Source organism: Pseudorasbora parva, chromosome 22, assembly GCF_024679245.1.
Source record: "Pseudorasbora parva isolate DD20220531a chromosome 22, ASM2467924v1, whole genome shotgun sequence".
Classification (NCBI taxonomy): domain Eukaryota; kingdom Metazoa; phylum Chordata; class Actinopteri; order Cypriniformes; family Gobionidae; genus Pseudorasbora; species Pseudorasbora parva.
In genome coordinates, this window is record NC_090193.1 from 4,206,303 (window position 1) to 4,222,097 (window position 15,795).

The 15,795-nt window shown below is 39.2% G+C and overlaps 1 protein-coding gene across 1 annotated transcript; it reads right to left on the bottom strand.

Moving 5' to 3' along the window:
- Positions 1–3,817: 3,817 nt before the first annotated feature.
- On the bottom strand, positions 3,818–10,288 carry LOC137058867 (uncharacterized). Its single transcript, XM_067432369.1, has 3 exons — positions 9,859–10,288; positions 4,836–4,996; positions 3,818–4,618 (listed from the first exon to the last, which is right to left on the bottom strand). The coding sequence occupies exons 1-3, from the start codon at positions 10,286–10,288 to the stop codon at positions 3,818–3,820; spliced, it is 1,392 nt and encodes a 463-aa protein (XP_067288470.1).
- Positions 10,289–15,795: the final 5,507 nt, after the last annotated feature.

The window sequence follows — 15,795 nt, forward strand, 5'->3', positions numbered from 1 at the left end:
ATGAACAGACATTTCTTGGTAGCGCTCGTAGAAGATTTTATTATTGAATTGAATATAAAATAAGCTGTATATAAGACAGTATTATATATCAGATGTATGCTGAGGTTGCGTTTGCCCTGTATTAAGTTTGTGTGGACGTTGATAACGTGCTTGAAAATGACATGTAGAGGATGCATGATCGACAGAAAAAGATCTTGGAATGTGGTGACGTGTGAGCCAGGAAACCAACTGGAAAACTAGCTGAAGGTTGTTACCATTTTGGGAAAGCAGCTATGTATATATGCTAGGTAAACCAAAGAACTGGAGTTGTCTCCTGCAGGAGAGACTCGGCTTTGTTGATGTGAATTAAGTCTTTCTGTAATCAAATGATCTTTGGGAAACGATTTTTGCAAAAAGAAAATTTCCGACACATTCTAGGATCTTTGGAAATTATGAAGCTGACAAGGCTGCAGATTAAGTGCTCTTTCTCAGGACTGAAACCTGCTCTAAAATCATATATCAAACATAATATGAGTGGAATTAGTGTTTAGCAATAAAATTATATAAAATCAATCCTGCTGATAGGAACAAAGTACATTTTCATTTAGGATTGAGTTATTTACACACAGAATAAGACCCAAGACTAACACAGTATCAGGAAAATCCTCCCATCTGCATCATATCAGAGATCATTGCCAAACATATTTTGTTGGACTATAATATACTCCTTTGAGAAAACAGACCAATCTTCTCTTTTGATCCCCTTGAAAAGTTTTTTCTAATCAATTACTTTTAGAGAAAAAAATGGACCTTAATCATTAAAAATAAAACTTTAGTTCTTTTTAAAATTTTAATAACTAGTAACCAGGGTCTAAATATGCCAAATTAACAGTAAAATCACCTACACAATCAAAACCTATAGTGCATAAAAGGCAACCAGTGCTGGAGGTGGTTGTTTGAGAGGTGCTGGACCTTCCTGTGGTTTTACCCTGAAAACAGACCTCCTATTGCTCACCACACTCCTGACTACAGAACACCAGAGTTTCATTTATTTATAAAGCACATTTAAAACAATCTTGGTTGACCTAAGTGCTGCACAAAATTGCTTAGGTCCATCAACAAAAATAAAATGGACATTCACAACTTAAACTCAGACAATGTGTACGCTGTTCTGATAGAGCTGTGAGGACGGTGACCTTTGGACGGTTAAACAAGTATTCATAAAGATGATGTAACACCCCAGCAATGACACACGGAAGTCATTTGAGGCCCTGTTTGAGGATCTGAGCTCATGGTCTGAAAACTCACGGCACAGGTGCACTCAGGGTGTGTCTGTTGGTCTGAATCCACTTTTGCTAGTTTAGCAAAGGAAAAAACAGTTGGCGCACCAGGCTCAGGGTCTAAAAGGGTTGTCCCTCATCTCTTAATGAGTCATGGGGTGTGTTGGCCGTAAAGTGCAATAAACCAATCAGAGTCTTATCTCCTATTCCCTCTAAAAGCACTATGGCAGATTCACTATTTACATAGTGGAATTTGCAAGTGGAAAGATTGAACGCTTCTCAAGAGAAGAATACTTTTATTTTTAAAAATTATTATTTTACCTGTCTTAAGTCTTTTAACTGAATTAGTGCCAATTGTGATGGGGGAACTCACATGGAGGCTGTTGAGACAGTGTTTGGCTGGCTGTGGTCAACTCGCAGGAGCTCCAGCCCTGTATTTTTTCTCTGAGTACACACAGCCCTTCATCATGCCCAGCATGCAACCAGAGGTACACACTGACCTTTCTGCCATGGAACTAGTCCCCACCTTTGAGCCCATCTCCGGTTCCACCAGGGTCCTCAATCCTTCTGGCTCCACTGTTATCGGTATCAGTTATCAGTTCTCTGATCCTCCAGGTCCACCTTGGTCTCCACTTCTTCTTGTTCTGCCTCAGGTTTCTGATCCACCAGCTTTGGTCACCAGTTCACTAATACTCCACCGTAGATCTCCATGCCTCTGGCTCCACTGTGGTCATCCCCTCTCCTATTTCAACTTCCGCCTACTTCTCCATTACCCCTTTTCCACCAGAATAAACCGGGTGCTAGTTCAGAGCCAGAGCTAGAGTTGGTTCGGAGTTGGTTTGACTGACAAGCTTTCTAAGAACCGGTTTGGCTTTCCACTGGTAGAGAGCCACCACAGAGTCAGGTCATATGCCATTGTATACGTCTCATCTTTTTCACCAATGCTAGCGAGGCAGTGGGAAACACACACACTGAAACACACCAGGTTTGTTCGAGATGCATCAGTGCTGTGCAGAACGATCTGCATATTATATCAAAATACGGCATGAGTGATTCAAAAGCATAAGGAGTCGTATGCACAGCACCAATGCATCTCAAACAACCTTCCATCAACAATGGTGAACGTTGCGTCACTATTGATGCTCATGGATTTACGATCATACATTGGCATCAAAACAAAGCGAATCCAACACATTCGGGCAGCTCACTGTGTTTTTTAATTGACGGAGATTACAATCAAGCAGCTATTAGCTCGATTAGCAGCTATTTAAAAAATGGGGGATCTCAAGTTTGTGTTCATCTTGTTGGTCACAGTAACCCCGCCCCCAGCCGCTGATGGAAACGGTTCTTACTTCTAGACCAGCAATGTCTTTAGAAACACTTTTCCTGGTTCTGAGCTGGTGTTTTGGGTGTGGAAAAGCAAAGAACCGATTAGAAACTAGGCTATGGCTCCGAACCAGCACTGCCTTGGTGGAAAAGGGGTACATGTGTGTCTTCAGCTCCACTGTTGTCTCTTCATTGTCATCTCCTCTGAGCTTCTCCTCTGCTGACTGATCCACCATGGTCCACCATTTCCTCCACCAGCGTCCATGATGCTCACCTACTCCCTCAACACCCAACTAAAGCTTTGTTTCTCATTTCTATACAGCACCAAGTGCAATCAACTGAAGGGGGGAGTAATGTCTTCTTAGTTTTTTTTAGTTCAGTTTCATTATCTGTATTTAGTCCACGTTCTTGGTTTCCTCTGTTGCTCATGAATGATCAGTCCTACCTGTGTCTTGTATTATCCCACATTATTAACTATATAAATATATATTCCCATTCCGTTCAGCATTGTATGTTCTTGTTTATGTATGCTGCTGGTTTGTGTTCCTATACATGTTTACTAATTTTCCAGAGTGATTCAGTGTTTTGTTTGGTTTAATAAAGTACCGTTTATGACAAGATCCTCGCCTCTACTCTCCTTCTTCCGACTAAGCCTTGACAGGTAAGATAACTCTACAGCAACACTTAATTCAGATGTGACATGCATGAGCTAAAGTTGAGTAGAAAACATGGTCAATACAAATAAGCTCTAACAAAGGCTAAGATAAGAAATTGTTTTATTACATCAAAAAGGCTTTAGCTCCAAGAACATTTCCATCATTGACATATATTGTAATGTTTTAAAGCTAGAATTTGTTGACAAACAGAATAAATTTAACACGTATGTTGCCTTTCCTTAAACTAAAAGTGCATTTCTAAGAGGAGCATGAAGAGTAGAAAATATATCACATTTTAAAGAGCATGTATAACTTGATTATTTGTGCTGCATTAATCACATAGTCTTTACGTTACCTGAATATCATCTGTTCTTGTTGAGGTACAGTGGAGATCTGTCTTCTAAACTCTAGTCAAGAATGAATACACAGTATGTAAATCTAGGATCAGAAGTCATAGAACATACAAACACAGAAGTCGTAGATCATTACAAATAACTCAATGACTAAAAGTTAAGCAGATATCTGAGATTTTTTCTTCTTGTTGTTGATCATTTATCTCGTCCTGGCTGGGCTTTTTTATTTTGTCTGATTCAGTTTGATTCCTCTTGCGTGAGGAATGTCTCCTGAGTAACCAATCCATTTCTTCTGCTCGTCATCAAACACACTCCTCTTAAATATTTTCTCAATGTCAGCAATGGCAGGACCGAGGTGCTCTGGCAGTCCAACAAGCCTCCAGCGACTCAAAACATCTTCTGCAAAAACAGGATGATGCTGCTGCTGAAGCTTCTCTACTTCTGATGCCACAAGAGTTGCGTCTGAAGGGTATTTGAGTTCACAGGTGACAGCAGCTGAGCCAAGTTTCTGGTAGAGGTGTGATAAAGCTCTGGTGGCATGACTTTCGAGATTAACACGTTGATCTCCTTTGGATAGAGCTTGAACTTTAATCGTTCCATTGTTCTGCAGTTTGTCTTCATGAAATGACACTCCATACTTTGTTTCAAGCTGTGATAATTGCTTCTTATAGGAAAGTTTCATCAGATCCCAATGGACCGTGTCCATCTCAAGTTCAGCTGGAAGGTCCTTTGTGTCCATGTTCAATGAAGACCTGCTTTGTGGAGGGAGGTCGTTATTTTTATTCCTTTGAATTGATTTGTCATTGAATTGTCTTCCCATTCTTGTGTCTTCTACCCCTCTTTTAATCATGTCTGTAAAGTTCTTCGGTCCAAAGAACGGGTTACTGGCAGACATGGTGAACATCATCCTTGAGTCCTTTGACTGGATATGAGGAAGGGCCGGCTTCACAATATCTGAATCCATCTGATTATGATAAATGTCAGCCTCACTAAAACTACCAATCACAGGCATAGAGTCCATCACCTGAAAACATATAATGGGATTTGATTAAATTATTTGATACACACATTAAAATATTTATAATACTAAATATTTGCTATTGCTACTAACTGTTTATTAGTGTGTATTGTAATAGGTAAGGCAGCTTTCTATGGTTATACATAGTTCTTATAGCCATCAAAACTTCCAAAAACCGATGAATAAACTGATGAGATGATTGTACACAACGTAAACTTGATACCTTTGATGACAGAGCTCCGTTCTCCTTTAGCCTGGATTTTTGTGCTGCAGTCACAGAACATGCTTCATCCGGATAAATCTGTGCAGTCATGTCCTTAGAGTTACCGTACTTATCTCTAAACCTCAAAGATATAGGTGTGTGCTTTTTTAACTCTTCTAGAGCTGCAGAAAATAAGAACATTTAATTTAAGTCTTAAAACAATACACAATAATTATAAATGGGAGAAAATTTAACTTCTAGTTTTGGAGAATGTTAAAACAATCCTGTCAGAACCAACCCAACCACATTGTCTTTTTATTTAATGGAGAAAACATTTAATGAACAAAATGGCAAGTCTGATCCAACGCTTGCATTTTTCAAGGTTACCAGCTGAAGTCCCCAAAACTCCATCAATAGTCTCTCTGGACACCTAGTATTCAAATTGGAAGTGTAACAATACTTATTTACCATTGCGGTAAAGTACTTTGTACTTTATGTGTCCAAAAGTTTGCTAAAGCGTGACGTTCTTAAAAGTTTGACAGACAAAATTGCAATAGAGCTTCTTAACGCAGTGGTTTGGTTGGCTATTTGGGCTGTCTGTCATTTATCTGTTGTAAGGTAAATTAAAGGGTTACTTCAGCGATTATCATATGGCTTTGTATCAGTAGAAACCCTGGAGTATAATCAAATGATTGCCCCCAGAGACGAGAGATTTATGCATTTTATTTTTGGAAAAATTCCTCCTATGATGCCAATTGACGATATTTGCGTCATCTTTGGAATGTTTGTCCCGAGGCTAAAGACTACAGCCAGCAGAGGGAGCCATTTCCGCATGTTTTCAACTCACGCATGGGGAATGGGAGATCACACTTACAGCACAGCTCGCAGCTACAGGCACTCATTTAAATGGATGCTGAGCAATGTAAGTGTTTTAACATCTCAAATGAATTTCTATGAAAGTTAAGCTTCCAAAGGCATGAACTGAAAACGCACCAGACTGAACTTACGTTGTGAATGTATGCCGCGAGTGTGATCGCAATTACCTCAGCTCTCATCACTAGAGCTCATTAGCTCATTTATGACGTTTAATGTAATCTGATTCCTAATCTGAGTTAGTGCTGTGAGACTCACTCGATCGTTATATTGAACACACACGTTCAGTTTTTAATTGTAGTGTCTTCTCCAACTCAGTCACAGTAATTCAGTAGCGGTGGCTTTGGGAATGGCCTCACAGGGCAGTGAAGCATTCTGGGAATTGTAGTCTTTCATCCCCATAAGACAAAAATACATTTTCGGTCTTTCGAAAAGAAGGCACCAAATTCAAAAATAATTTCACATTTCTACTACATTAATGACCCAGTTTAAATACAGATTCATCGTTCCAGCGCTGAAGTACCCCTTTAACTCCAGTGCCAGTTCCAATCTACTTTAATAATATTTATTAAAGGGTTACTTCAGCGATGAGCATCAAGCTTTGTATCAGTAAAAACCTGGTACTATAATTGAATGACAGCCATCAGAGGTTATTTTCACGTTTTCAACCCGTCCATGGGCATTGGGATCGCAGTCAGCGCTCAGCTTGGGCAGCTGCAGGCATTCAGTGAACGGAGCGGTGCGGAGCAAAGTGAGTGTTTCAATATCTCTAATTATTTCCTATGAAAGTCAAGCTTCTAAAGGCATGAACTAAAAACGCTCCAGACTGAACAAGCGCTGTGAATGTATGCCACGGCCGCGCTAACCTCAGCTCATCTCAGCTCTTCGGTTGTAATTAACCTAATCTGACTCCTGCTGCGTTTGTGCCGTGACACTCATTCGGGTAACACTATATTGAACAGACACATTCAGTTTTTAATTATAGTTCTCTAACTGAACTAAATAATTGTATTAATATGAAAATGAAAACAACAGTAGGGGCGGTGCCGCGGTGGGGAAGTGATCCAGTGATCCAGTAGTGTTGGGAGTGGCCTCATAGGGCAGCGAAGCAATGCATTCTGGGAATTGTTGTCTTAAATACATTTAATGGCTTGTCTCAGTCTAGAAGGCACCAAATTCAAAATTAATTTCACATTTATACTAATTCAAATATTAATGACCTAATTTAAATACACATTCATCTTCCCAGTGCTAAGGTACCCCTTTAAAAAAATTACAACTGACAGGATCACGCTTGATTGATCATTGTTGTCAATTGTAACACTTTACTTATAACTTCACTCTGTAATTGTAATGTTTGTTAGAAACTTGAAGACTATGTATGTCATAGACACAGTTCAACAATCACTACAACCTCAGTCACAAGTGGAGATCGCAGGAGTGCCAGTGAGGATCATCATGGATTCTGGTGCAAGCGTAAATATCGTTGATGACAATATATCACAAAAAAATAAAATGTAACGTTGCATTAAAACCATCTGATTCAAAGATTTTTGCATATGGCTCTTCCACTCCACTTCTACTAAAAGGAAAATTTCTGACTAGAATCGCCTTCAACGACAAAGACGTTTTATGTAATTGATGGTCACTCTGGTTCTTTATTAAGCTACAACACAGCAACAGAACTCTGAAGTTCCCAATTACTTGAAAAGTATCAAGACCTTTTTCAAGGCATTGGAAAGCCTAAAGATTTTCAAGTTACTTTACCCAAAGGAGTCTGTGCAAGAATGTATCCCATGTCAAGCAGCCACGGTCCAGCATCATACAGAACCCCTTAAGATGTCTGATCTACTAAGAGAGCCATGGTCAGAAATCTCTGTAGATTTTACTGGCCTTTTTCCTTTTGGTGATTACTTGCTGGTAGTTCTTGATGATCAATCCAGATATCCAGAAGTGGCGATAGTCAAGTCTACAGCAGCCACTGCTGTAATTCGCAAACTGGACAAAATATTCTCAACTTTTGGCATACCCAGCATTGTCAAAACTGATAATGGCCCACCGTTCAATAGTCACTGTTTGCAGATTTCAGTTCCTATCTTGGTTTTAAACACAGAAAGATAACCCTACTGGCCTAAAATGAACGGTTCATGAGAACACTTAAAAAGACAGTCATGACCACCAACGCAGAAGGTAAACCATGGAAGCAGTGCCTGTATAGCTTCCTGAGAAATTAAAGAGCAACACCACATGGAACCACCCAAAAACCACCAGCAGAACTACTGTTTGGTTGAAAGATCAACACCACATTACCTTCAAATCCACAGAACAAGCTTAAAACTGACCTCAGCGACACTGATCATGTTGCAAAGCAACGAATTAAAAGATAGGCAGATCTTCAGAACAGAGCGAAAGAATCAAGGCAGGTGATGTTGTACTCTGCCAACAACCATTTACAGGAAAGTTTGACGACTCCGTATGAAATAAAACCCTACAAAGTAATCACGGTCAAAAGGTCAATGGTGACGGCAAGTAATTCAGAAGGATGCGTTACGAGAATTTCCTTGTTCTTCAAAAGACTCCCATCTCATCTCATGGTCGAGCAGAATAAAAGCTCTGAGAACGAAGATGATGTTGGAGAACAATCTCCAAATTCTGACGTGTTTCAGGACAACCTGCCCCAAAGCACACGGCACACACTACCACTGACCAAAAACACTTGACTCGTCACATGCCCCCCTATACTACCTGAAAGCAAATCGTTGGGCACCAAGATGAAATGTAAAATGTTTTTTTTTCACCATCCTTTCTACTTAAATTTTACTTTGTTTTGTTAAATGTTCTTGTTTTCGTATTTTGACGTTTAAAAGAAATAGCCTAAGGTAGCATGAAGACCTTAATCTAAGTTTGTTTTTTCTTTTAGTTTGATCATACTAAATAGGTCTACAGTTAAATTTTTTGTGCTGTAATTGCATCTTAATTTTGGAATAAGGGAGGGATGTAGTGTTCACATGTAATCCATACCGTGTTTTCTGTTCAGCATCTTACTGTGACGTAAGCGGGGGAACGAAAAAGACTGTATGGAAGTAAAAAGTAAACTGCACGTTTCAAAGCAGCTCTCTTGTCTCTCCTGCAATCTTTCTTTAATTGGACAAGAAAGACTACAACTAGCACCCATTAGATTTAAGTTGAACAAGGTTTTAAAGTGAATTATCATAAATCATATCACCTGATGATGGTGTTATCTGCACCTCTGCACAGGACTGATCATCCATGAGTTCAAGACTGAGGACAGATGCTTTCAGTCTTGACAAACATATCTGAAGGGCTTTCTGTAATGTTGCATCCCATCTGTCAGGAAATGGTTCTGTCCAGTCCACTTTGATTATAAATTTAGCAGTATCCATCGCTGCTGAAGGTTGTAGTGTTTTATCACTGGCTGCACCAATGGCCTGTTAAAGGAAAAATAGTTCAAATTTCTGAATTTGCTTGTGAAAAAACTATGCCCATTCTGTTTTATGAAGAAAAGTTCCAATTGCACACCATAAACCACACCACAACATTAGTACTAAATATTTCTGTATTTTATATTCTCTATATTGTTAGAGCAGTTTATTCTGTAATTGTGATTTGAAAAATGACAGCAATAATAATAATAAAAATCGGAGGTCGTTTTAAATCAGTCCATCATCGGTTCTTAAAATACTCCGAGGACAGAGTTATAATCTGAAATGTAAACCTGTGTAAATTATATGATTATACTAGATACACACCAGATACCAGATGTTAAACCTTTTCAAAATAATTTTATTGAACTAAAATAGTTATTTAAAAATTATCAGAAATATCTTTGCAAACAAAACAATCAATTTTAATTTGGTACATTATGCTTTTGACATTAAATCATACATACTTATAAAGTATATACTTATAACTTATAAAGTATGCCTCAATACCTCTGGCTGTGAGTGATGCCGATACATTGTGAAATGTTCATGCTTCATGTCATTCAAAAGTGTCTGTGAATCTGATTTTCGATCCATTGTGATTTTTGGATGCTTCATGTCATTCATAGTTTGTCTAGAGTCATTGAATTGTCTTCCCATTCTTGTGTCTTCTACCCCTCTTTTTATTGTGTCTGTAAAGTTCTTCGGTCCAAAGAACAGGCAATTACTGGCAGACATGGTGAACATCATCTTTGCCTCCTCTGACTGAATATGAAGAAGGGCCTGCTTCACAGTATCTGAATCCATCTGGTTATGATTAATGGCAGCCTCACTAAAACTATTCACAAATCCCTGAACAAGTTTCTGAAAGTCCTCATAGGCATTAAAGACGGAATCAGACCTTGAGCTCTCGGTAGGATTAATTGAGACTGACACTTCTGCACCAATAGAGACTCCATGATGTTGCTCAATTTGCTTTATCTCCTTTCCATAAGTGTGATGCATGAACCAGGACAGATAGAGGGGGAGAGTCAGTACAGCTGGTGTCCCAGAGGTCATTTCAGCAGTTTTACTGGTCTCAGCTTCACTTGGAGATCTATTAGATGCAGACCGGCCCTCAACATTATTTGTGTCTTCTGATGCTGCAGCTGAAGGCATAGAGCCGAACACCTGAAACATATGATGGGATTTGATTGAAAGATTTGATAAACAGTGAAACAAAAAATATATATTATACCAAATTATTTCTACGTGTCATTGATGAGTTTTATTATAATTTTACATCTACTGCTACAACTATTACTGTACTATGAGTCTGAACAGAAATAGTTTAACAATGCACTAATTATATGTGTATTATAATAGGTCAGGCAGCTTTCTATGGTTATAAATAGTTCTCTCAACATTCAAAACCTGAAAAAAGCAATGAATAAACTGATGAGATATACTGATTAAAAATAATGAGAATAAACTGATGAGATATACTGATTAAAAATAATGAGAATAAACTGATGAGATATACTGATTAAAAATAATGAGAATAAACTGATGAGATATACTGATTAAAAATAATGAGAATAAACTGATTGTACACAAAGTAAAATTAATACCTTTGATGAAGGAGCTCGGGACTTTTGTGCTGCAGTCACAGAAAGTGCTTCATTCGGATAAATCTGTGCAGTCACTTCCTTAAATTTGTCGTATTTATATTTCAACCTCAAAGATATAGGTGTTTGTTTTTTTAACTCTTCTAGAGCTGCACAAAAAAAGAGTACATTAAAGCAGAACCTCACAACATCTAATCCAATCATAGTTTGTTAAAAGTAGTTTAAAGCAGCACCTGGCAACTTTTGCTCTCGGGGTCCCCCTACAGTTTGGAAAAAATAATGTCCTCAACTACTGTCGTAAGCTCTGTAATCCTACATCAGGGGATGCCATCGCGCGCGCATTTGTTGACATGACAACCCTGATAGCCCTGAACTAGGGATGCGCGGGTCGTCTCATAACCCGCGGACCCCGTATGTCTATTTAATGATCGCGGGTGCGGGCGGGTTGTAAAAATATATACAGTGGTGCGGGGCGGGCCAAATAACTTCATAAAAGTGGCCCGCGGGTTGGTGCAGCACTAACAGTTCCCCTGAACACTGCAGGAGGAGTTCACATGCAGGTGTTCTTCTGGCGGCGCGTGTGAAATGTCTTTATCCCAGGTACAGTCAGTGGCATATGTTTCAGCATGTCATATGAATATAATTTCATGGGTTTTATTTTTTTCAAACGCCAAATAATCACGATGCTCACGTTTACAAGCCAGCGTCATTATAGTAGTCTATTGGTTAGCGTTTTACAGAATCTATATGATACTTCAATTCAATGTTTGAGTGGTAGCTCACCGTAACAAGCAGGACAGCATCGGTCGGGCACGCCTCCTTCAGCTCACGCCGACGAGCAAACGCTGGTCACATGTTGATCCTCGTCCTGCCTTTAATCCCAGCATTTTTCGTTTCCTCTTATTGCTTTCCTCCAACAAAACCTTTTCTTTCTTATTTGTCTCTGCTGCTTCGGACATGACTATATTATCCGACAAACAAAGTTGGGCTCGCACGTCTGAATGTAAGGAAGTGTGTGTGTTTGTGGAAGTGACGTATATGCCGTAAAGCAGTCGAATTTTGTAGTTCTTTTTTTTCTTGGGTTACTACCCGAAACCCGAAGTTTAAAAGTACGATTAAAAACGATACAGACCCCATCAGGCTATGGCAGACGGGTCATTCAACCTATTGTAAGTCGATTTATCATCACAAGAGTCTTGAAAATATATTATGAAGGTTGAAAAGTTACCTAGTGCTGCTTTAAATCCATGTGCAGTTTATTCAAAATAAAATGTAAAAGTCCACTAATTAAATAATTAAATCAGCAGAATATGTACATTAGTAACAAAAAAACATTTTGCTTTGTGATTTTACTGGAATGGACAACAAGAAAATTGAGTCTATAGAACCGTACTACCATATCTATTGAGCTCATAGAACAAATTTGCAGGAAAGTCGTACATTTTTTCACACAGATAAATGACAGTCTGATTATCAACCACAGCAAGTTAAGAGTCTCTAACTGAAACCCTCTAGCGCCACACACGGATCAAATTTACAAGCAGAGGCGGACATTAGTGAATGAGTATTTTTAAATTTTTAAGTTGTCTATACTTTATCAGAATTTTTTTCTTTAGAAAACTTTTACTTCAACACATTCCAAAGCATAATGCCACACTTTTTACTGCACTATGTTCCACATATCCGAATATCATTTAATACTTAATTACATTAAAAATAACATTTGAACTATAAGGGCTAGAAACTAAATTATTTTTCATTTGATTGCTTTGCTCAAGACGATTCCATTTTGAATTGTCTTGAAGACCTACTTTTTCAAGGTCCTTCTAGATTGTTGGTCCAATTTCCCCCGAAATCGCCTCTGATCATCTTCAGACCATGCCAGAAAGAAATTATTCAGAGCTTTTTGATTAACCAAACTGTTCTCAAATAATGCATCAACAAATTTGATGGCATGGTGCCAAGCTGATTCTGAGACAATGATATTTGCCTTTGTGTATATATATGGTAAAATACTCATTTTAGCTATTTCAGATACCAGCATCCATAGTAAGATTTAATTTGAACAAGGTTTTAAAGTGAATTATCATAAATCATATCACCTGTTGATGGTGTTATCTGCACCTCTGCACAGGACTGATCATCCATGAGTTTAAGACTGAGGACAGATGCATCCAGTCTTGACAAACAGGTCTGAAGAGCTTTCTGTAATGTTGCTCTCCATCTCTCTGGAAATGGTTCTGTCCAGTCCACTTTGATGATAAATTTAGCAGTATCCATCGGGGCTGAAGGTTGCAGTCTTGTATCACTGGCTGCACCAATGGCCTGCTTTTAGAAAAAAATTAAAACACAGATCAGGCATAACATTATGACCAATAACATAACACTGATTATCTCTTCATCACAGCACCTGTTAGTGGGTGGGATATATTAGGCCGCAAGTGAACATGTTGCTCTTAAAGTTGATGTGTTATAAGCAGGAAAAATAGGCAAGCTTAGGTTTTGTGACTGTCAAAATTTGAGTGTAGCCCTCTCGCCAGACCCTAACTGTTTGTTGTGTATGGGGCAACATAGCTGCTGACCAGTCAGGGTGACCTCTGACCCCTGACCCCGCCAAAAGCACCAACAGTGGTACGTGAGCATCAGAACTGGACCACGGAGCAATGGAAGAAGGTGGCCTGGTCTGAGGAATTACGTTTTCTTTTACATCACATGGATGGCCGGGTGTGTGTGTGGCTTACCTGAGGAACACATGGCCCCAGGATGCACTATGGGAAGAAGGCGAGCCGGCGGAGGCAGTGTGATGCTTTGGGCAATGTTCTGCTGGGAAACCTTGGGTCCTCCATCCATGTGGATGTTACTTTGACACGCTCCACCTACCTAAGCATTGCTGAGACCATGTTCAGCCTTTCATGGAAACGGTATTCTGGTGGCTGTGGCTCTTCCAGCAGGATAATGCTCCTGACACAAAGCACAAATGCTTCAGGAATGGTTTGAGAAGCACAACAACAAGTTTGAGATGTTGGCTCGGCCTCCAAATTCCCCCGATCTCAATCCAATTGAGCATCTGTGGGATGTGCTGGACAAACAAGCCCGATCCATGGAGGTCCCACCTCATAACTAACAGAACTTAAAGGATCTGATGCTACCATCTTGGTGCCAGATACCACAGCACATCTTCAGGGGTCTAGTGGAGTCCATGCCTCGACGGGTCAGGGCTTTTATGGCAGCAAAATGGGGATCAACACAACATTAGGAAGGTGGTCATAATTTTATGCCTGATCTCTAGTTATGAATGCAGATTCTGAATTTCTATGTGAAAAAATACTCAACTCACTACAAACTCGAGTAATGTTTACATTAATGTATTTTATGTAGAAGTGTAGCAAGTGCAGACATAAACCAAACCTGAGCATTTCATATTATATTGTTTATATTATTGGAACAGTTTATTTATTAATTGTAATTTGTATTTGTAATTTGACAAATGACTGCAAATAATAAATAAATAAAAAATCTGACATGATAGTCCATATATTCAATATATAATCAAGTTTGAATCTTTAGTCCTTACCTCTTCTGAGAGTGGGTCTGATTTGTGCGTTTGATCCATTGGGAAGTTCTGATGCATCATGTCACCCAGAGTTAGTCTAAAGTCTTGACATTCATCTCCTGCCGTATACAAATCCTAACATTCAGAGAAAAAAACATCTTAACACACAGTAATAATTTCAGTAATAAATTTAAAACGTACAATCCTATTTAAAAATGTCAACTCAATATGTCTGGATAAGATGTTTTTTGTTAAATTCATCCTATTTTCTGATGTATTTGTAGCCTGGATGCCAGCCGAACTCAGCCCCGCCCACAACATTTTTAGGTCGGGCGGTTCGGTCTGGCCTTGCTCCACAGAGGAGTAATTATCTCCGAACAGAAACTGTTCAGACCAATGAAATCATCAGGGCGGGCTTTAGACGATGACGGACAGATGATCAACAGTAACGTAATCATCACGTCATCAAAGGGGCTTGGGTTATATTTACTCAAATCCTAAACGGAGAGCTTGTTTGTATCTGCATTCACCTTCATAATTTCTCTCAGAAATGATGATCATGTTGGGTAAGTACTCTGTGTATCAATACATTATTTTACAACACTGGTAAAGATTGTGTATTCCAGCCTGATTTCAGCGTGCGTGCAGACAGGGTTGCCAAGTTTTTACAACAAAACCCGCCAACTACTAGCCCTAAACAATAGCTTCTCGGGGGGTTCTCTGGGGAAAAATGGTGTTTGGGGGGTAAAATGTGTGTTATTTTGGCAAGGTTTCCTGCTAAAATTCACACTCATGGGTCTATATATCATATAATAGTCGCTTCAACCCGCGGACATAGAAAACAACCCACGGAAAAAAGGCAGACTTGGCAACACAGTGCAGTTGAACTTTGTTGACATTTGACAATGCATCGCTCCGCTGCTCTGATTGGTTGTCGGTCTGTCCAATTGAGGTCTTTCCTAGTTCGGTTGAAACACGCCCCATAATCACAGCCCAATGGAGCATCAGACTCATATTCTGACTAGAATTGAGAATGACCACGTCAGGCTAATGTATTTGACCATCTATAAAGGAGTTTCTGCTACCTGAGGAACAATCAAAGTTCTTAACCAAGCACCTTCCTTATGTATTTTAATATCAATACAATAAGGGCAATAGTAGATTTTTTTTTAATACGGCATTTCAGAACATTTGTAAACAATCGGCACCAAGATACTTCTGGGTGTCATAACGCGATCACCTTACTGACCAACTGAGATCCAGCAAAAACATTGTTGTTGATTAAAGTTGAAACTATGATTACAACGTGTTGTGTTTGGGGTTGCGCTGTCAGATATACAGCAAAAGGTGTAGGTTTTATCTATTTCCTTTAGAAAAAAAGTAAATATATCCAGCAGAACCTGTGGGTGAGGAGGTTAAAGCGAGTGGACGTCGTCAAAAGTGAAGTATTCTCAAAATGGTCCATCTCCAAAATCATAGCAGAACATAATTATCTTCAGCTGGGG